Raw genomic sequence first — 24,123 nt, 5'->3', positions numbered from 1 at the left:
TCTAATCAACAGCAAAGACACATCCCTTTGGTCAAACAAATTGTTAAAGCAGCTGCAAATCTGTCTCAATGAGATGGGTCCTAGCTATCAACAGGATAAGTTGTGTAGCATGCGGTCACATTCTAACCTCCTAAAAGGAATACGCAGCAGACACTGGGAGTTGTGTACCTGTGAGTGGCCGCATATTAAGTGGTTAATGTTATTAGTACCACACCAACTGTAGAACTTAAAATCAATATTAATCAAACTATGGGACAACTCATATTTCAACACCCTTTGTCAATTTCTCGAGGCAAATTGATGTTAGTTTTAAGAAAAATTCAATAAAGAATATCAAATTAAAAAAACTTGTACATCTCCAAAGAACATTTTCTACATGCAAAGCTTATAAAATTACCATATACATAACATTTAATTTTTGTTATTCAACCTCTTTTTGTGTAGTGATACAATGAAATCACACTCGTGGAGACTTTATTCATAATATCTACCACTCTGACAAGAGCCAAACTTTTTCCATAATCTCTCTTTTTAACAACATTCATTTATTTTCTGGATACCTACTTTCAGACACGGGGGGGGGGGGGGGGGATAGGGGCTATACCAGCATTCAAAACGTGACAAATGTAGTTGTCATTGACTCAACAGGTAACACACACCTCTGCTGCTGGTATACCAGAAAGCTGTGGGTTCTATTCCCATACCAGGTACTTTGACTATTTTTTTTCCAATACTAATGCTTCACTCGAGTGTGCCATCCTTTGGCTATGATGCTAAACAGTGGTCCCATCTGCTTGACTCACTGGAAGCTTAGGTGGGTCTAACTGATCCCATGGCATTTATTAAAAAAGAGTTGGGGAAATTCTGCTTTGCCCTGGATAGATTTCCCCTAGGCAGTATGAATACTGCCTCAAGCCTCTCCAAAAGCTGGGGACAAACCAGGACAAAAAGCCAACAACAATACCCACTGCACAATAAGCTACCTTTCAAATACCGTAAAATACACAAACCGTGTTAACTTTCCTGCTTTCAAGTATACAAATCCCAGGTCGCATATAAAATTAGACTCCATCAATGTTTCCACCACTCTTCACACATTTAAAATTTTCCAGAAAGTTAAATGCTTATATGATGGCACCAAGTAAATATTTGCAATACTACTGAATAACAGAACAGATTTATTGTTTGCTAATGTGTGTTGGATACAAGCATTTAGAGCTAAATTTTCACACATATGCACATGTGCATTTAGTTTACGGACATTATCTAATAATTTCAATGGTATTCTGAGTTTTTGGGAGAGACTAATTAATTGCACCAAAGATACTTTACTAGCGTGAACAGACATAAGATTATCAGACTTCGCTAAAGCACTGAAGAATTGAACAAACCTGTCAAATCTTAAAAGATCTACCGAACTTTGCAGAACTAGGCATTTATTAATCATTTCTCATAACTCAAAATACATCAGGGTGATCTCTAGCTAATCATCTGATCATAATGCTCTCACATTCAGATTAACAGATTTAATAAGTTAACAATAATTAATAGAATTCCTTCAGACATGACAAAATTCAGGAATACAAGGACTGGTTAGGTAAAAAATAGAGAACTATCTTTTAATCAATAATGATGTAGGAGTAAATGATTATATACTATATTTTAGGATTCCCTTAAAACCTGTTTATAGTGCAAGATTACTAGTTAGTACCATAATAAAATAAAGGAATGGGATAAAGTTCTGGTCAAAGTACAATAAGTTTTAAATGTGTCTGTTAAATGGTCAGATCTTAAAGAAAATGTCAATTAATATTTTAATCATAAAATAACAGTAGTTGTACAAAAGGTGAAACTATACTCATATTTAACACCATATACAAGACTACACAGGACAAAATATGACAGAATCCACAGACCATCATGCGGATGATCCATGGGGCTGTATAGACAACAGCAAGCCTAATCTTATAAGATGGCTTCAGTTCATCTGATTGTGTGTTAACTGGCACTTCCATGCGAACATTTGACAGTTCCGAGTCGTACAGCTTTTAAGACCAGACCAAAGAACACTGTAAAGACCACTGTAAAGACCCTTACCTCCTAGAACTTCAGTCAAGAGTACATCTTTCATACTACTGGAGTAAAAACAGTGTCCATAACAGTTAAAATATTACTTCCTTATGGTGAAAGGACTGACTTTGAAGAACACGAATAGTCTTATTGTAATTCAACCCTCTCCTTCTCCCATAAAACACAAATACATGCGAGAGATGCAACTATATAGCCAAACTGGAGGCTGAGCTCTCTCAACATAGGACTGGCAAGACCAGACAGGAGGAGAAGGTAACCACACACACCACAAACCCAGTCTCACATAGTACTATCACAACTTCAAATCATATACAAACACACAAAGACATACTCGGAGGCTCTGATCAAAAATCTACCAAAACAGCAGAGGCCACCAAAGCAGACACCCAAACAACTGCCACCTCAGGACACAACACATGCAACACATAGACCACAAAGTCAGTGTGCCAAACAGTCACAGCCCTTAAGGCCAAACACAATGCCAGACACACTCGTCATAGGTGACTCCATAGTCAGACACACTGACATCCCACTCACCAGATTGAGTAAGGAGAAGGTCACAGTAAGCTGCCTGTCGGGCGCTAGAATCCACCACATAACGCAAGCACTCAGGTCACTTAACAGCAAGTACAAGTATGACTCAGTCATTGTCCATGCTGGTGTGAATGACCTGAGACGTACCTCCCTGGACTACATGAAGAGAGACATAGAGGAGCTCTCTGATTATGTAGCCCAGGCAGGTATGACCCTGACCTTGAGCAGTATCCTACCTTCACCAAGAATGATGCCACAATACAGAGACAAGATGATCAGCTTTAATAATTGGCTTAATCTCTGGTGTCATTCAAAGGGGATCCAATGTCTGTCTGCCTGGGATGACATGCTGGACAAGCCACGCTGCTTCACAAGGGACGGCTTGCACCTGTCACCCCTAGGCTTCCAGATATTGGCAAAGGCTCTTGCCACCCCCATAGTGCCTTTTTTAGGCAAGGCTCAAATTCTAAACCTACCACCCTAGAACACAAAAAAGAAAAAAAACTAAGGGTAATACTGCTCAATGCCAGAAGTCTCAACCTCAAGATGCACGCACTCAAAGCCCTTCTCAGTATGGAGAACGTCAATGTCTGTGCTGTGACTGAAACCTGGTTCAAGGCTCCTGAGAGCACCCCGGCACTATCAGGTTTTACCTCAAGCGTTCCGGCCCCAAAATCCGGCCCACACCAATAAAGGAGGGGGGGTATCCATATTCATCAAGAATACAGGAGGAGGAGGCATCGGAGACCATCCAGGTGCAATTAACTGTAGGCAAGACTGCTCTGCAATTTGTAGCATGTTACAGGCCACCCTCTCAAACTCAGGAACCTCACACAGCTTTCCTGAAAACACTGGAGGGGATAAATGCATCTCCAAACACCATCATATTAGGGGATTTCAACTATCCGAATATAGACTGGGATCATTACTCAAGCCCCAACACTCTGGCCCAAAGGTTCCTAGAGTTCATAAACTCTAATGCCATGGAACAACTAGTCACCATCCCCACAAGAGGAGAAAACCTACTAGATCTTATCACCACGAACATGGGGACACAATGTTCAACACCGAAAGTATACCCCTCATTGGTGAGATCAGATCATAAACTAATCTCACTGGAAGTCCACATCCCGCCCCCACCCCAGATAAAAAAGACCACAGTGAAGAACTTCTCAAAAGCAGACTTCACACTTCTTAAGACTGGTGTGGTTTCCTTCAAGGCCCCCGAGCCAGCGGAAACCATTACCAAAGCCGCTGAATCACTTACAAATGCCTTCTACCAGCACCTCCAGGACTGCATGGATCAGGCAATCCCAAACAAAACAAAGACTCTTTGCACCAAAGGCAAGCGCCCAGTCTGGTGGACCCCAGCCATAAACAAGCTCTACAATAAAAAGGAGAAAGCTACTACAAGATAGAGCAAAATCCTTAAAAGGGAAGACACCCTTGATCATTAAAAGTAAAAAACTACGATCACTCATAAAATCATCCAAGGCAAATTTTGAGAGAAAAGTCGCTAAGGACTCAAAAGATAATCACAAGGCCTTTTTTAGCTATGTTAGAAACCTGGGAGGAAACTCCCAGATATGCTCAGAATTAGTTCAAAATGATGTAAAAATCACTGAACCAACAGACATTGCCAACATACTGGCTGACAGGTTCAGTGCAAATCCCCCCCTCCCCCCCAAAAGGAGAGATATCTATACCAGCGGATTGTAGCCGCCCAAACATCTCAAATGCTCAGGTGAAAACTGCTCTCTCCAAGGCGAAAAACACAGCATCTATGGGACCAGATGGTGTCACCGGTTGTGTGCTCCACAAACTCAATGAGGAATTAAACCCGCAGTTAGGGCAGCCGTTTAATCTTAGCCTCACCCCAGGATACGTACCCAAGGAGTGGCGTACGGCAACTGTGGTCCCACTTCACAAAGGCGGTGCCTCCACTGACCCTGGAAAGTACCGCCCCATCAGCTTAACAAGCCTGGTCTGCAAAGCTATGGAAAGGATCATAATGGAACTCATAAAGACATAGGGGACTTACAGACATTGGATCCAACCCAGTTTGGCGTTGTCAAGGGCAGATCATGCCTTTTAAACTTGGTTGACTTTTTCGAAACAGTCACCAAGGCCATTGATGAGGGCAAGGCAGTCCACACAGCCTACCTTGACCTTGCAAAAGCTTTCGACACAATACCCCACTCAGGTATCATTGAAAAACTCACCAGCTTAAATGTAAACCCACACGTCACAAGATGGGTTGCAAACTGGCTAAGTGACAGAACCCACAGGGTCAAAGTTGCTGGTGCCATGTCAGACTCCAAGCCGGTCACAAGTGGTGTCCCACAGGGCTCAGTCCTGGGCCCCCTCTTGTTCAGCATCTACTTTTCAGAAGTACAGGCAAACACAGGAGGATTATGGCTGACAAAGTTTGCAGATGACTGCAAACTGGGTGCCATAGTTGAAAACACATCAGACACAGATATCCTTCAGAAGGGTCTCATAGAAACGGATAACTGGTGCCAGAGCCATGGCCTAAAGTTAAACACCAAAAAATGCACAGTCATACCCTTCGCGAAAAACAAGGTTACCCCTAGCTACCATATAGGTGGCAATCCACTAAGCACAGAAGAGGTTATCAGGGATCTGGGGACCCAGGTTGACAGTAACCTTTCGTTTGACACTCACGTTGCCAAAGTAGTTAGGAAGACCTTCTACATTGCCCACCTGATCATGAAAGGATTCACATCTAGATCAAGGGAGGTCATTGTTCCCCTATACTCATCACTCATCAAACCAATGATTGAGTACAATGCCCCATTCGGAATGTATCTTACCCGAAACCTGCAGCAATTGGAAAGGCCCCAAAAGTTCCTCACCAAAAGGATAAAGGGTCTCAAAAATATGTCTTATGCTGCCCGACTGAAGGAACTTCAGCTCTATTCAGTCGCATACCGTCTGCTCAGAGGTGACCTGTGCCTGACATACAAGGCCATGTCCAACCCGGAATTAATGAACATGCTCCACCTCAAAAAATCTAAATCCATCAGAACTACAAGAGCAAGAGACTTAAACCTTGACACTGTTATAAATAGGACATGCTGGAGGGACAGATTCATCACCCAGAGACTCCCTATGCTGTGGAACAAAATCCCGGTACATGTGAGGCAGAGCACCTCGCTGGCTTTGTTCAAGAGAAATCTTGACCAATGGATGGGAGATCGCAGGTTTACCCCGGGGATCACCTCAGTGTCACTGCTGGACAGAGGCACGGCAAAATAATGGGCATAGTATCCTTCAAACTTAAGGGGTGGTGAAAGCCACAAAACTTTGGGCTAGGCTTATAAATGCCCTAGGGCAGATAGCCTAGTATGAACCTAGTACTTCTGCACATGAAGTTGATGTTAAGTGCTCTGTCTGTTAGCTTAGATAATGTGTATCTGAATGTATACATCAACAGTTCACAAACTATAATAAAGTAGTTTTGAGATTGTCAGCAGACATACACTTTTCCTTTGTGTGGGTAACTCTCTGCAGTTGCTAGACTCCACTTTGTTGCATTTCTGTTACCTTAATGTGGCTTTATCTACCATCAGCACATACATCCTGCTGGGTACAGTCATTGTGCCAGCAACATTTGCAGCTATGGCCATTTCACTGTACATCTGCATTTTTACTTGCCTTAGCAATAGAACTATTGAATTGTATTTGATGAAATAAAAATATTGAAGGGTTTCAAAGTGGACAGTGATTGTTATACTAAATGTTTAATTTTTGTAGATGACTTACTGTTAACAGTAACACAATCTATTCAATTTATACAAGTTAAATTTAAATGATAATAAAAAATGCAACATTGATAAATCAAAAGGCAAATAAGTAAATAAATATAGCTGAGTTTATACAACAATAAAATACTTTAGGTAGGATTTATGCAAACATTTAGGAGACATTGCTCAAGTTAATTAGGAAAATGTTTTGAAAGAGTCATCTTAAATTGGAATAAGATATATTTTTACATTTAAAGATGGTCACGTCTGATCAAATGAAAGTATGTAAAATTTAAAAATGAAAGCCTTAATACCAAATTAGACCTATATCAAAAATTTGAAAGATGTACAGTATATAATTGTCATTTGCTAAATGAACCTATATTTGTTTTCAGACACCATATTAGAGCATTGCTATTGCTTCTGAATTCAGTATGATAATTCACTGGTTAAATATAACTTATTCTGCAAAATGTTAAGAAATGCATAAAATGTTATGTAATAAGAGATTACAAACAACAGATCAATTAATTATGCACTAACACAGTAAACACCAGATCAGCGGTTAAATGAGTTATCATGTTTAACGGTCTTAAATGAACAATTTTATCACTAGATAATATTGTCATAAATATGGATTATATTCTAAACCTGATTAGTAGTTCAAATCATTGGGCACTTTTAAAGACTTATCCAACATTCTCAAATTTATAAACCTATATTACTGCCTGAAACAGCAAATAAAATTAGTCTTATCCCAACTGTATTAACACACACACGTGTGTGTGTGTATATATGTATATGTGTGTGTGTTTTACGTATTACACCAAATTCTTACTAGAATCATCTAAATCAAACTAGATTATTCCAGACTAGGTTCAGCAAGACGAGTCATCATTTTTTAGTACTTACATGCATCTTACCATAGAATAGGGAAACATACAGCAAAGATGGTGAGTATTGTTTGAGATGCTTCTTAGAGGCAAGAGCTGATATCACCATTTTGGTGATATTTACACTTATTTAAGTCTATAGTCCAATCATTTTCAATTAGACATTAAACAGAATAAATTCTTGGCTAACTCCTACATGTATTAGTAAAGATCAGCTGACACTTTTCATGTTTCTTAGCTGCTGCCTGAGAAACAACTAAAACTGAAAAGTCAGTTATATCCCACATTCTGAATGCCTGCATATAACCACCATTGTTAATAAAATATATACTAGTGTAATGAGATCTAAATGGACTGAAATATTTTGCTAAAACCATCATTAGTGTTAGAAAATATAATAAAGGATAAGTTATTTTTTTCTTATAAAAGGTTTGAGGTACAGCACAAGTGTATATATGATTATTATTAAAGAATTTAGTAATGTTTAATAAAAAGGAAACGTAGTAACAGGTGGAAGTCCTTAATTTTTATATTAATTGTTACAAGATGTTGTAGTATTAGAACTGTAACAAATATATATATATATATATATTTATATTATATATATATATATATATATATATATATATATATATATATATATATATATATATATATATATATAAAAATTCATATGTGAAGACACTCATTTACTTGGAATGTTCTACCATGAGAAAGAAAATTCTGCCAAGTATCTCATGAGATATATTATTTTGAGGGCGTGGGCATAGAGACATTATAGGTGGATGAAATAAATAAAACATCAAAAACCCACAACACACGATTCTCCTAAATGCGATTAAGGACCAGATAACAATATTCTAATTGTCTGTATGCAACTGGTCAATATTACTTGTTAGCAAAGCACATTGGGACTGCTGTTTGTGTGAACTTGCAAATGGGTTGAGTAAGTATATCTTTTTGTGTATATTTCTGTTTGTGTTCACTCAGTATGTGCCATCAAACTTGGATATAACGTAGTGAGGGATTAAAGATGTATTTCACCTTGGTCATCCCTGATCTTTTGGCTACTTTTGACCGCAAGATCCTTCTGGAGCACCTATAGTTTTATTTTGACTTTCTTGGCACTGCGATTGTGTGTTCTACAAGTCACTCCCAGAGCGTGGTGTCAGGAGTTAGCTCTTCTGGCTCACCCCCTGGAATGCTGCAGGGCTGCTTTCTAGTTCCATTACTGTTAAAAGTGCATTTGCTATCGGTGAAGAGCAGAATTACTGGGAAAAGAATTTGTGCTCAACGTGATATCCAGCCCTTTCTTTCTCTTTTCACACAGTAATATATCTAAATGTACTACTCTTGAAGACTGCTTGGATAATATTCTGAATTGGCTCTGACCAACTCAAACTAGTAAAAACTGACAGCATGTTGATACGTGCTACCATCCATCACATCTTCCTCTATTCTCCCACTTGATCATACATGTGGGAAATAAGGCGTAATTTTTATCTCGCTTTCATGAACCACACATGGTTCTTGACAACGGGCTAATATTCAAAGGCCAGGTTTCTGGTGGCATTGTTGAGGCATCATGCTTCCATCTTAGGGCAGTATCCTAGATCAAGCACTTAACACCATCTTTGGACTGACCAAAAGAAATTCATGCCTGGTAGCACCTCAAATGGACTACTGTAATGGGTTTTTCTTTTGGCTAATGGATGCTGGCTCAACTTCCACTGGCTGCAGAATTCCACTGGATGATTATGGACCGATCGCTTCCAAAACTAGTCACTCAAGCCATGTGGGATCTGCACAGGCTGCTGATTGCAGCCAGATTTATATTTAAAATGTGGATTGTCACAATTGGAATTCTAAGTGTTTAAATACTTCAAATAAATAAATAGAACAATCTGATATGTGATATCATATGATGTGCATTGGAAGGAGACGGTGTGTCCAAGTGTGAGACATGAAAAGATTTCAAACGTGTGCTGAGCTGGAGTTATCAGAAGTAAATCACAGCACTGCATATGGTCTTTACAGATCACCTGATATGGTATATGCTTGGCCAATCTGATTTTTCTAGAAAGACTGAGAAATTTGAAGACAGGCCAGCTGCTTTTATTAGTATTTTGAAAGTGAGGATAATGAGTACAGAGCCTAATGCCTTACCTGAGGATGCAGTACCTACAGCAATATTTGAATGGCACCGCTTTTAACCAAGTGAAGTACGTGATCCTACAGTAACACCGTTTATACAAGAACCGGCCAAACAGTCATCAAGGTAGCAGGAAGCAGGTATCTAAAACAGTGCAAGGATTAGGATTCAGAAGTATTAGGCAACTTGTCTTAAAGCCAAGCAAATAATGGGAGAGAGGAAACAGGCACCAAATATGGTAGCAGAAATTATTTAGGCTCATCAAGAAGCCAAAGTCTTTATTAGCAGGGTTAAAAGATTAAGCAAAGCACAAATGAAAAACATAAACATAAAAACAATGTAAACTGATGAATATTCATCGGAGCCTAGAACTATGTGAAATTAGAAATACGTTAAAATAATTGAAGTCATAGTTGAACAGAAAATCATCCTAGAGGTTTGCAAAGGCTAAGTGGAACAGACTGCTACAGGATATGCCACCACTGGAAGAAGATGCCAAAGAATATGAATAAGTAAGACATGGCGAGCCTGGCAATCTAATACATCCATAGGTCAGAACAAAACTAGAAAGCAGACAGTTTCCAGACATCATGGAAAATCTGCTAGGAGGGGAAAAGTGGATACTCTTATCGGGCATTAAGTGTAATTGATAAAAAGGAGGAGAGCAAGAAGTAACACTGCACTGCAAGGTAGATGGGAGGGCACTTATGGCCATTTGTGAGGTATGCAAAGTAACACCACACTGCAAGGTAGATGGGAGGGCACTTATGGCCATTTGTGAGGTATGCAAAGTAACACCACACTGCAAGGTAGATGGGAGGGCACTTATGGCCATTTGTGAGGTATGCAAAGCAATACCGACTGCAAGGCAGATGGGAGGGTACTTATGGCCATTTGTGAGGTATGCAAAGTAACACACTTATGGCCATTTGTGAGGTATGCAAAGCAACACCACACTGCAAGGTAGATAGGAGGGTACTTATGGCTGTTTTTGAGGTATGCAAAGTAACACCACACTGCAAGGTAGATGGGAGGGTACTTATGGCCATTTGTGAGGTATGCAAAGCAACACCGCACTGCAAGGCAGATGGGAGGGTACTTGTGGCCATTTGTGAGGTATGCGAAGTAACACCACATTGAAAGGTAGATGGGAGGGTATGTATGGCCATTTGTGAGGTATGCAAAGCAACGGCCATTTGTGAGGTATGCGAAGTAACACCACACTGCAAGGTAGATGGGAGGGTACTTATGGCCATTTGTGAGGTATGCAAAGCAACACCACACTGCAAGGTAGATGTGAGGGTACTTATGGCCATTTGTGAGGTATGACAGATTACAATATTAGAGTAAGCTGTCTTGCATACTTTACAGGACCATTCTGAATCATACCCCCTCACTGCCAATGTGTGTATTAGGCTGTAAATGTTTGGAGTGCCAGTTGCAAATTTAATACTGTGGCAGGCATCTCTGTAAAAGGCATTCATGGCACACTGTCCAGTTACACTGCTTGTATATTTCAATATTCAGATACCCAAATTACAGTGCAGGGAACCAGAGGTGTAAAGTGTGCCATATTCCTGAGGCACACACGTATGCCTTTATGGTGGGGGCAGGTACTGTTGTGTGCAACTGTATATGTTATTCTGTGAAATTGACTATTGAGAGTGTGAGTGTGTGTGTGTTTTGGACTGGGGGTTTATTGCTCATGTGCGTTTTTCCAACTGCACAGTGAAGCTCTCTATAATGAGGCAAAGTCCCAGGTAATGAAATGTTACCCTTGAGGGAACTTAGAGGACTCTGAACTAGTATTTAACACTGCAGTTTATGCTGCACTGTTATTTACTATTGATCCTGGCCACAGCGGCTTCCAGCTTATGCAAAGGAAATCATCATCTGCAAATCTCCAAAAGAAAAGAGGCCAACATTAGCTCAGTTTTCCAGTTTCAGAAGATCCAGCAGTTTTACATTTGCTTTACATCTCTTTTTCACAAGTATATCTGGAGTAACAACTAGCATACTGGTGCCTCAGTAAAGAAAACACCTGAATAATTGAATTAAACTGCAAACAGTCTTTGGTGGCAGATCCTTTGAAGTGAGGAGGAGTGTAATAAAAATAGCTTCTTTTAATGAAAAACAAGTATTTAACAGCATGCCTACACTAGGCCCAAGGCAGAAGGATTAGCAGTTCATGTCAGCCACGACCACTGAAAACAGAGACAGCAGTGCTAATTATTCCTTTGTGCATATGACAGTTCAGAAAACACAGGCCACAATGTGCATTTTATCTGGGGAGTTGGAAAGACATACCAACATTGTTGGGATTTTAAACAGGGACAGCCAGACAAGCTGACATTCAACAGTATGTCCAGAGTGGCTATTAAATCTTTTTTAAGCCATAAGAGAGCATCAGCACAGGTGCATTGGCAAAGCATAACCAATAGGCAAAACAATTTTCTAGGGTGAAGTACAGAAAAATCAGAGAGCGACAAATAAGCAGAAGACAGATTAGAACATAGTGTTGAAAAAAACTACATATGAAGTTTAGGGGTATTGCTGGGGATTTTGGAATTTCCATCAAAATACAACACCAGCCTCCAATCCAGAATATATCCCTCCCAGCTTAGCACCCTCATTGTCCTTGGTCAAAATAACCATCATTTGCCTATTGTGTAACCTTGCTTGAGCAAGTTACTTAACCAGACACTGATTCTAGGTCACCCAGAGAAAAGACTGTTCAGTAGGCCTACCTGGTTAACAAATTAATATTATTGTTACATGAACAGACATGGCAACAAATGCTGCTGCAGTCAAAATAATATAATAATAATAATATATTAACTTCTCTGGGCAAGTAAAAGTAAAGCATTTACCTATGAACCTATTTGATTACTAGCTGTAATAACAGCAATATGCATCTAGGTTAGAGGCAAATGTGATATTACTTTAGCAAATACAACTATGAGATACCGTAGACAGACACTAGCAATAGCCAAGTCTTCATAAGCTTTTACACTTGCAAGAGAAAGCAATTTGGACAAAGAACACAAGGTAGACCAAACTGTCAGGGCTACAGAATGTATGCTTGTAGGATTCTAATGACAGTGTTATTAGTGTCTTCAAAGGGGAAGGTAAAAGGTCAGTGATACCAAAGCAAGTAGCCCCCTGTTGGCGAGGACGAGGATAGACTTCAGTTTGTGCATTCAGGCCGACTTCACATTGTTTAGCAAATATCTCAGTACACCACCTGAATTAATAATTGCACCTCAAACATTTTCGGTTTGATTGATTTAAGTAGAAAAACTTCTGTGGTGGCAGTATTAAGTTCCAGTTCTACTCACCATATAAAGCACCAAGAGCCAGCCCAACATCTGCTTGTGTAAAGCCCAGGGTGATCCGCTTGTGTTTCAGTTCTCGGGCAAACTGTTCAAGCTCTTCTGTTGTGGGAGTGTCCTGTCAAAACAGACAATCAGTCAACTTCAGCCCTGCAAGAGATACTAATCTCGAAACTGATTAATGCAAACCTTGTTACACCACATACCCTTCAAATGAGACTAACCATTGTTTTTTTGAGGCAGATAATGATGTCCAAGCATATTTCTTTTAATCTGTGTACACGACAGTAATTGAAAGTGGAGACACTTAACAGCATCATATATCAGAAAGCGATGTGTTACAAACCTTAAAAAAGTAACAATTACAGTGAAGAAGAACATTGTCAGGTGTCTTTTGATTTGTAGTTCATTTACAGAGGCTTCCAGAGGGCTACTTAGCTGAAAAACAAGTGCGTGTGTGTGTACTTGCACTTAGCTGAGTGAAGAAATGAATAATACAGTATGGAAAATAGCTTCATTAAACATTTAAAACTGCAACAGCAGATATAGGGAAAATACTTCAAATTTACTTCAGAACATGATACAAACAACAAATAATGAAAAAAAAAAAAGTCAAGCTCAACTACACTATGCAACAGAATACTGATATAACATAAGGGATAATGTGAGTTATGCCCGTTAGCCATTCAGCTAAGCCTCCAAGTTATTGCCAGTCAGATGAGGGTTTACTTTAATATCGCACAGATCTAAGGATAATTATTGTTAGAGCACACAGATCAAAGGAAAACAATGTATCCAGTCTATTTTTTGTGCAGCCATCATGTGACTGCCCCACACCGAACTGCACTTCTATAAACAAGGTGGGAGAGTGGCCTTAAGAGCTTATGCCAAATGTGCCCTACTGCCATGGGTTATGACCAACGCCTGTCACATTATATTTTTCACTGCTAACTCCAGAATGTGGCTATAAATCACTGATGTCTAGGATTTCACCTACCTCATTCTGAGTCCAGCACCAGTACCAAAATTACCAACAATAGCGGACACTTAACCAAGTAGGATTCCAAAACTCCACCTAATAGCCCCAGACAACAAGAAAGAAGAAAAAAAAAAGGACAGCAGTGGTTCTGATGCAGTACAAATACGTTATAGAAATGTTTTCCATCATCAAATCTCTTTCTAGAGATATTCTTTCAAGCATAAAGTCTCTCCTTTTTAGACAACATGCAGAATAATCAGACAATATTGTCTCATGATGACATAAATTTATCTTTGTGGAAGAAACCTTGAGCGTAACAACCACAAGTAATTCCATATCTGTTCTAGAAAACAGTTCTACACTCTGCATATCTAATGAAATGTAGAACTATTTACATTTTAGATCCAAGACAACATGTAGCATCCAACAAGTACCCCCCATCACACCATAGAATAATGCTATCTTGCTACATAGGTGAAACGGTTCCAATTTGTCCAGAGACATAAGCAAGGTAATATAATCACAATGACAGCAGTTAGTTTTGCACAATATGGACACTCCATTCATTATGCATTCCCTAAACAGCTAGACTGGCACAGTTGTTACAGCCCAGCATATCCCTCAACTTCAATGTGAGAAATCTGGACAAAGCCATAAATAAAAGCGGGACAAAGACCCCAAAAATAGGGACACTTTTTAAATATTGCTCTTACAAACTTAGAAAGTTGATAGAATAACAGGTTTTGCATTAGCATGAATTTTCTGAAGGGTATAAAGGGTTTTGCATTAGCATGAATTTTCTGAAGAGTATGAAGTCTGAAACTCAAATGTCTGTCATTATTTTCTAAGTTGAATCTTTACCGATTTGCCAGGAAACCACAACTTTATGAAAAATGGACCAAAAATAAGTTAAAAATCTGCACATTCTGCGAAAATCTGTACAGTTGAGAGGTATGCAGCCCAGTTTACAATAATAAAGGAAGACCTATCATATATCTCTGAAGTCAAAAAATAAAAAGGACCCTTAAAATAAAAAATGTTAAAGAGAAGGTAAGAAGTGGTTGGGAAGAGGAGAATGCAGCCAAGGTGGGCCATGACAACATTACAACTTGCAAACAAAAAGTGATCTCAAGTAATACTGATGGACAAGTCCAAAGTGAACAGGGCCTATTGTAAATGCAATAGATAAAGATTCGGGTGTGGGTAATGCAGGATTTACTGTGGTTCAACCATAAGTGGAAGATATACCTCAGGATGATCTTACCACCACCTGATAAACCAGTGTGACATACTAAAGAAAAATTAAACATTGATAGGGACTGTGTACCCTTGTACCACAGATGTGAATCCCCAAACCGATCTTTGATCTTTAACTAGACACTTTTCTGAGGTCTATGTGATGCAGAGGAAAGTGAATAAATGCATTTCCCTTTCTCCTGAGTTTGTATAGTCTTGAAGGTAATTATTTAGTAATCAGGGTGAGGGAGTACAGCCCTCCCTGCAAACACATGTTAATATCTTTCATTAATTTGTATTATCAAACCGCTTTGCAGGACAGTATAGTCAATTGGGCATCAGAAGTTCAAAGTCAATTAATAAAACAGTTTTTTGAAATATATTTAATTCCGTTAACCATAGCATCCTGGTTGATACATTATTAAAATCTATGGTTGTCAGAACACATTGTTGCTTAGATTGCTTCATGAAAAAAATAGACGGTGGTATGTGGAATTATAAACAATAATAATCAGGTTGTCAAAACTTCAACTGGAGTCTGTTAGGGATCAATACTAAGACGCTGTTTTCTATGCTGATGGCATCAAGTGAAGCAGTGTAACAATACCGATCTCCAGCAACACTCCACTTACAAGCATGGGTCACAGCCAGCAACCTTAACTTCAACGGTAACAAATGCAAATCTATGACATTTCATTAAAAAAAAAAAAAAAAAAAAATTCACTTGATCCTAGTTATCAAGTTCAAGGAAGAGAATTTGAAACACTTGCTCTCTTCGAGGATATTGGAATGATAATAGACTTTTCATTATCTTTTAAATGGCACATTGGTAGTAATCTGCAATTAAGATACAAATCCAATAAAAAAAGTGGCAAACTTTTATAAAGCCACTCCATCGCCAGTGCCTGGAACAAACTCCCCCCTTTCTCCAAGAATAAATGACAACTCCCATAACTTCAAAAAACTTGTAAAGGACTTAATTTACTAATTTCTGGACCCGTACCCCATCCCACTCCCACCTCAACTACTCGCTCTCCTTTTCCCCTCCCCCTCCCAGCTCTCACACTTTACCACAATTACTCATTTAAGGCCTTTATGGTAGTCTACCAACCTTGAATTTATCTCTGATGGGAATTGTTAGATGCTGTTTAAACCCTCAATATTACTATTGTATTCTAACATGTTCATTTATAGGTTGTATTCTGTTTCTCCTGTGTATATACACTTGTATGTTAATATTGTATAACATTTTGTTTTTGTTTATCAGTGGAGCTTTTCTCCTCAGGTCTCTGCTGAAAAAGGGGTCTGCAGCTCTGTCGGACTAACCCGGTTAACAAATGCCAAATAAATAAATAAAATAAAAATGTATGCTGTGTTTCTGTACATCAAGAATCCCATAACTTGTTTTGGAAGTGTATGAAAATATGAAAAGTCAAGTTTATTATTACTTATGAATTGTCTTCATTGCATCAAGGTGCTTGTTACAACATCAAAAAGGATGCAGCACATTTAGTAAAAATGATAAGCTGAAGGCGATGGTTAGTAAGCAAATGCTATCCAGTAATGAAAGGGTCTCTTTCAAGCATAAACTTCTCAGGGGGCTTGGTATTAGCATATGTAAACCTACTCATACCTTTCAACTGTCTACATTTTTACAGAATGTCCAGATTTTAGCCTCATATTTTTATCTAGAAAATTGTGGCAAATCATTGAGGACTTAAGTCAAAAAATAATGGCAGACATTTAAGTTTCAGACTTTATATCCTTCAGAAAAAAAATAATTCTAACGCAAAACCTGTTATTCTAGCGACTTTAAATTTGTAAGAGCAATATTTAAAAAGTGCTTCTTAGCCCCATTATTTGTGTCTTTGTCCAGATTTCCTGCTTCAAGAGGTATGAACTTACTTCTGATGAATATTTTTTTTGAATGTTCTGATTTAAGTTGTTTCCAAGCTGAGAATCATTGAGACTAAAATGCAACTTGTACAAAAGAGGAGTACCACTCAGTTTTCCATGAGGTGTCAGTAGTAAATGGAAGAAACTATTTGATGTAGTCCAAATTTGCAATTAAAGAAGAAAAAATTCTGTCTGTTATAAATTTTGATTGAGGTCCAAAATGTCTTGTCAACAGGTCATCTTGAACCTCTAATTGTTTCTGCTATGCAAACTATTTTTCCATATGCTTTCCAGACTTATACTTGGGCATTTCATCTGAACATTGAGTATCTGTGTTCCTGAATCACTGTTTGCATATGTTAGCATCCTTCTGGCATATACTGTTCTCATTATGCAATCCTTACATATGCAAGTTACACATGTCTTGCCTACGAATTGCTAATGTGGTGCAAGTTTGTTTGCAAGCAGCTTGCATAGGTCTTTTGTACTACTCAGGTGGTTTCTATATTCCATCCTTTATCTACTGCATATAGCATGGGTGGTCACAGTAGTGCAGCGGTTATCGTTGTCACCTCACAGCAAAAGGTTCTCCGGTTTGATTTTCGGCTGGGGTGCCTTCTGTGCGGAGTCTGCATGTCCTCCCTGTGGTTGTGTGGGTTTCCTCTGGGTGCTCCAGTCTTCTCCCACATCCCAAAGACATGTAGTAGGTGGATTGAACACTCTAAATTGGCCCTAGGTGTGAGTGTGTGTGTGCCTTTTGTGGAAGGTTGGGTGCCGGGCTGGCACCTTGGCACCGTAAAACTCCACTGCCAATCATAAGCGGACGGGTGATCCACTGTGGCGACCCCTAACTGGGAAAAAGCCAAAAGAAGAAGATCTACTGCATATCTCAATGGTGTTCTTAAAATGTCCATTGCTACAAATGTAAAATCTAAATGTTATAGAATGTTTTTGTAAATTTCTATTATGCTGTGTAACTGGAGCTTTTCTCCCCGGGCCTCCACTGAAAATGGACATGTATCCAGTTGGACTAGCCCGGTCAACAAATGTAAAACAAATAAATAAAACAAATATAACACGTTTATATAGACTAATAAAAAATACTAGTCTGGCGACTACTCAGAGGGACAGTACCTAGCTACTAGTATGCAATTTTACACACCTCTCAACTGTCCAGATTTTTCCCTCATATTTTTGGTCCGTTCCACAAAATATTTCAGGTTTTCCAGATAATCACTGAGGATTGAAGTCATTAAGTAATGACAGAGGTTTGAGTTTCTGACTTTCAAACCCTTTAGAAAATGCACACTAATGCAAAAGCCATCATCTTTTCAACTTTTTTAAGACTATAAAAGCAATATTTAAAATTTGTCCCTATTTCTGGACCTTTGCCCCCCTATTATATTTGGCTTTCTCCAGATTTCTTGCACTTAAGAGATTGAAAGGTATGAATGTGTGGTACAATAAATTTACAGAAGGACTGGTATTTTAGTTATTCATTTTTTTGGCATCTATAAGATCTTTTCTGTAGCTGGAGGCAGGCTTACCATAATATACTTCAGAACTAGTAATCTGATAAAAAGTCCATCTTCGGTAAACTTGCGGACTGCTTGGCAGGTAAAACTTTCCCAGGCTGCCTGGACCCCCCCCCCCCCCAAAAAAAAAAAAAAACACTTCCACTTGTCTCCGCCATCATGTGAACATGAAGAAATCAGCCCTTCTGGAAAAAAAAGTTAAAATGTGTGTGCAAAATGTTTTGTAACATACTTTTAATGCGTGGAGCGCCGTGATTACCCCCCCCCAAACGGGAGTAACACCAACTGGTAAAGCGCTTCTGTGGCGCTAGACCCGACCGTAACAGTACTTTCAGAGGTTTGCAACAATTGTTACACACTCACTAAGCGCTGTTATGGTCGGGTCTCACGAAAGTTCCTTTCATGTCCATCTTCCCCAATAAATCTAATTATTTTCATCTCCCCCAATAAATCTAATTATTTTCATTATTTATTACGTGCATTTCACCACCATTTTTCCAAACGTCACCAGTTTTATGAGGAATAAAGAGGGACTGAGCAATTTGAGATAAAACAGGGGCAATTGAAAGGTATGTTGTAAGTAACTTCCTACAAAGAGTTATGATCAGGTCACGGATCGCAGCCCTGATATTATGTTTGAGAAATAGGTGCCAAAAAATTCACATTGGCGAAGCTCGGCAGGTGAATCTTGGCATTCAGGTCGAGAACACATAATAACTAAATATTTATCTAGACTGTTCATCCAAAGTCAGTAAATGGACTTAGCTTGAAAAAGCAACACATCTGACTTTTCTGCGCTTGATTTTAGTAAGCCGCATGATAATATAGATAAAACGTGGTAGTACATAGAATGTGGTAATAGCCAACCTTTACGCCATTTATTATTTATTTTAAATACATAAATATGGATAAAAATTTGGTAGTACGTAGAATGTGGAGACCTAACCTTCACGCTATTTGTTTATTTATTTTAAATAAATAAATATGGATAAAACCTGGTAGTACATAGCATGTGGGAATAGCTAACATTTACGCTAAGCAACAATTTCACAGCCGCTTCCAAAAATATAAAAATGACCAAAATACTCCTTTACCTCATCTCCACTGTCGTATGCGGTTTCCTTGCTGCCGTTCACCTGCTCAACCCCAGGGCAGGGGCTACTGCTTTTACTCCTAGGGCTGTCTTCGCTGCTGGACCGTGGACTTACTGGTGGCTCCACATGAGGAATTGGTATTGTCTCTAGATTTTTGGAGGGTATAGAAATGCTGGACACAAACCCACCTGAAGAGATTGGGGAGAAGAAGCAGGGATTCCAAGGATGGTGAGGGTAAATTGTCCCTGGCTGGGTAATGGTAGTGGAAGCTTTTGAATCAAAGTTATTCTCCTCCTTCTCTAGTTTGATGTCCACCCTTGGGGACTCGTAAGCTCCATTTGGGTACGGGTGGTGTCCTACTACCATCCCACCATGGGGCCAAGCTTCCGTGGCTGGGAATGGGTACCAAGCCCTGGAGAACCCGTGGGCACCACCAAACCTGCCTGTTGGGTCCACATAATTTTGATCCGCTGCTGGTGGGTGTCCATAGTCTCCCTTAAAGACGAAACCTTGTGTCGAAATGCTGCTGAATCCATCGGGCGATACACTGTAGCCCGCTTCCTGAGCCACCCCATTATTCAGGTGCATACCTTGTGCTGATAAATTGTAGGACCTCCCAACTTCTTGTCCCAAGCGACTTGCCATGACGGTTTGATAGCTTTACAAGCACAACACACTTCGCAGCCAAGTGTGATTCTCCCCCCTCCTACCCTACTAAGTCTTACTAATTAATCTGGTTTGTGTGAGGCAGTAATTCTTCTGATTAATTCAACATTCCTATGTAGATTTCATACACCCCATAGGCTAATGCAAGATCCCCCTTTCTCTCCAGGTCATAGATCTTGATCTCATCACAGTGCTGCCATACTTTATCTCACTTCAAAGCCAAGATCAATCAGAATTGTGGAGCATGCACAACTAGTGGGAGGCGGGGTTCCGTACCAGGGAACTTCTTTGCCCCCTCCCCTTCAAACCTATAGCTCATCTTTAAGAATGTTAATTGCTTCCATACTAACCGCTTCCAACCAGTGTTGTCATTTACCTGGGGACAATAGCAGTTCTCTTAAGCCCTGAGGGGTCTTCTTGATGGTCTCCATTACATAGTGGCAAAAAGATCTGTTCCCAACGAAAGGAGTTTGAAAGCTATATTGATAAAGTGTCGCTGACAAAATAACGTTTTTCAGGATTTTTTATCCCTGGCCTCCCCACCCCCACCCCTTGAGCAGAGTTAAAGAATTGTAACCTATTTTGGGACACTCTCTAAATAGCATCACATCCTTGATAAAAAGGTGCTAAATGTTCCTTACCAGCTTGCTCACTCTTGGGGGGAAAACATTGGACTAGCTCTCCTGCGGGGCAGTTTCCTGAGAGCCCATTTGCAGCTTGTGTCTCAACACAAAAGATTAAATTAACACCTTACATACATAGTGGCCGAGAAGGTGGAGAAAACACCAATCCAGTTTTTCATTTTGGATGTTCATTCAAAGCAGAAAAACGTTTGGTTGCAAACAATTCTTACACCGTATAAAGAAGCATTCGGTTGAGCTATCCTTGCCCCCAAATATTTCTCAGAGGACTTGAAATAAAAATGAATGTTTATAACGAATGGGAGATCAGATGGAAACATTTCAATTTTTAGCGAAGTCTGGTGGTTTCCAAATTAGTTACTGTGGAATTTTAGCATTCTATTTCCAGATATATATTTTTTATTTTTAGTGTTAAGAAACGCATTTGGTTACACTGTATTCTGTTGTTTCCTGATATTTCTCTTTTAATGGCAGGCTTCTGAGTTAGGATTGCTAACTTGCTATTTGTTCAGATATCCAAAGAGAATGAATCTTAGCCTGAATGTAAGGTTTTGCATGACCAGTACATACTTATTTGCATTATATATATATATATCCCTTCTAAGAGCACTACTTCTCTATAAGTAGTTACATTCCTAGTTGCAACTCTCACCACAGAAGTATTACTAACTATGCACTACTTTGCCTAAGTGATTCTCCCTGCTTAATTTCCTAACTAATGTTATGTTCCTCCAAACATATAAATTCACCCATGTAGTAAGTCTTTCGGCTTTTTCCCGGTTAGGGGTCGCCACAGCGGAACTCCAGTCCGCTAATGATTGGTAATTGAATTTTACGTGCCGAGTTACCAGCCCTGACACACAACCTTCAACGAAGGTATGCCCATTCACGCATGTCTCCACGCAGAAGATGCTCTAGCTGAGAATCGAACCGGACAGCGTCTTACTGTGAGGCGACGATGCTACCGCAGCACCACCACCGCAGTACAAATGTATTTGTCTGTATTCAAATGTCTAAAGTCTTATTCTATTTGATACTATGTATATATTTTTGTTTTTACATTTTTATTCTGCAAATGTGTTAACACTCATTTTTTTGTTAGTTTTGTTTATAATTTCTATTACTTGTTGTGATAATTTGTATTTAAGCTTAGAGTGGAGCTTTTCATCCCGGGCTTCCGCTGAAAATGGGCACTGTCCTAGTCGGACCATTCCAGTAAACAAATGTAAAATAAAATTTAAAAAAAAAATATATATATATATATATATATATATATATATATATATATATATATATATATATTTATAGGTTCATAGGTAGGTACTAAGCTATTGGCCCTAGGGCCTATGTAAGCCTAGCCAAAAATGTTCCCTGGCTTTCGCCAGCCAAGAATTTATTTTCCTGTGCCCCTGTCGAACAGAGCCACAGAAGTGGCCCCCCGGTGTGAACTTTGTATTTCCCATCCAGTTGTCAAGATTTTTCTTAAAGAGGGCCAATGAGGAGCTTTGTTTGACACGAATGGGTAGTTTGTTCCAGAGCATGGGAAGTCTTTGGGACAGGAATCTATCCCTCCAGCATGTTCTGTTTATTATGGTGACAAGGTTTAGGTCCCTGAAGCGTGTGGCTCGGAGAGACTGGGATTTCTTTATAGGTTCTTAGGTAGGTACTAGGCTATCAGACCAAGGGCCTATGTAAGCCTAGCCAACAAGGTTCCCTGGCTTACGCCACCCAAGAAAGTTATTTTCCTGTGCCACTGTCGAGCAGAGACACAGAAGTGATCCCTGGGGTGTATTTCCTATTTCCCATCCACTCATCAAGATTTTTCTTGAAGAGTGCTAATGAAGAACTTTGCTTGACATAGATGGGTAGCCTTTTCTAGAGTATGGGAAGTCTCTGGGACAGTAATCTATCCCTCCAGAATGTCCTATTTATTGTGGTGACAAGGTTTAGGTCCTTAGAGCGTGTAGCTTTGAGGGATTGGGATTTCTTTAGTTGTAGCATGTCCAACAGCTCTGGGTTTGACATAGCTTTATATGTTAGGCAGAGATCACCTCGGAGTAGGCGATATGCTACAGCGTAAAGCTGGAGTTTTTTGAGGTGGTCAGTGTAGGGCATTTGTTTGAGGCCAGTAATCCTCTTTGTGAGGTACTACTGTGGCCTTTCCAGCTGCTGCAGATGTCTTGTGAGGTACATTCCAAAAGGACGTTGTACTCTATAATGGATCTAATGAGTGTCGAGTAGAGGGGAGCAATGACCTGTTCTTTCCTGGATGAGAACCCTTTTATGATGAAGTGTGTCACGTAGAAGGACTTCCTGACTACTGTGGCAATGTTACTATCAAAGGAGAGACTACTGTCCACCTGGGTTCCAAGGTCTCTTACCACACATTCAGTGTTAAGTAGATTGCTGACTATGTGGTAGTTCATGGGTACAGAGTGTTTACCAAAGGGGATGACACTGCACTTTTTGGCATTAAGCTTGAGGCCATGGCTCTGACATCATGCATCTGTCTCAGCGAGGCCCTTCTGTAGGATGTCCACATCATGTGGGGACTTGACTATGGCACCTAGTTTGCAGTCATCTGCAAACTTCGTTAGACAGAGGCCTTCTGTGTTAGCCTGTACTTCAGAGAAGCAGATACCAAACAGGAGAGGTCCCAGGACAGAACCCTGTGGTACTCCACTTGTCACTGCTTTGAGGTCAGATTTGGAGTCTGCAACTTTTACAGTGTGGGTTCTGTTAGTGAGCCAGTTGGCAACCCATCTTGTGACGTAGAGATTTATACCTAGTTTAGTGAGTTTAGCTATAATTCCAGGATAGGGGATGGTGTCGAAAGCCTTGGCGTGGTCAAGATAGGCTGTGTGACCCACCTTACCCTCATCTACGGCTTTGGTGACTGCCTCAAAGAAGTCAATCAGGTTCAGGAGGCATGATCTGCCTTTCACAAACCCGAACTGGGTGGGATCCAGAGTTTGGAGGTTACCAATGTCTTTGTTTATGAGTTCCATGATGATACATTCCATGGCCTTGCAGACCAGGCTCATCAGGCTAATAGTTCGATAGTTCCTGGGATCAGTGGTGGCTGCCCCTTTGTGGAGTGGGATAATTGTTGCTGTGCGCCATTCAGTGGGCACAAAGCCTGATGCGAGGCTATTATTGAACATGGTGCTTAAGTGGGGAGCCGTTTCATTCTGTTAAGTGTAGCATGTCCAACAGATCTGGTTTGACATAGCTTTGTATGTTAGGCAGAGGTCGCCTCTGAGTAGGTGATATGCGACGGAGTAGAGCTGGATTTGTTTTGAGATGG

General features: G+C 39.8%; 1 protein-coding gene across 1 annotated transcript in view; it reads right to left on the bottom strand.

Moving 5' to 3' along the window:
* The window catches only part of POU5F1 (POU class 5 homeobox 1), a 63,557-nt gene extending 43,027 nt beyond the window's left edge, over window positions 1-20,530 (bottom strand). The window contains exons 1-2 of the mRNA XM_044082444.1: window positions 19,510-20,530; window positions 12,776-12,887 (exon numbers count right to left, since the gene is read on the bottom strand). Of these exons, the coding sequence (XP_043938379.1) occupies window positions 12,776-12,887; window positions 19,510-20,154 (757 nt within the window). The 5' untranslated portion in view covers window positions 20,155-20,530. The remainder of the gene's footprint in view (window positions 1-12,775; window positions 12,888-19,509) is intronic.
* Window positions 20,531-24,123: the final 3,593 nt, after the last annotated feature.

The sequence above is a fragment of the Protopterus annectens genome, chromosome 9.part0 (assembly GCF_019279795.1).
Source record: "Protopterus annectens isolate FY-2018-M chromosome 9.part0, PAN1.0, whole genome shotgun sequence".
Lineage (NCBI taxonomy): Eukaryota > Metazoa > Chordata > Ceratodontiformes > Protopteridae > Protopterus > Protopterus annectens.
The sequence above is the reverse complement of the archived record's forward strand: the minus strand, read 5'-3'. Positions and strand labels throughout refer to the sequence as shown.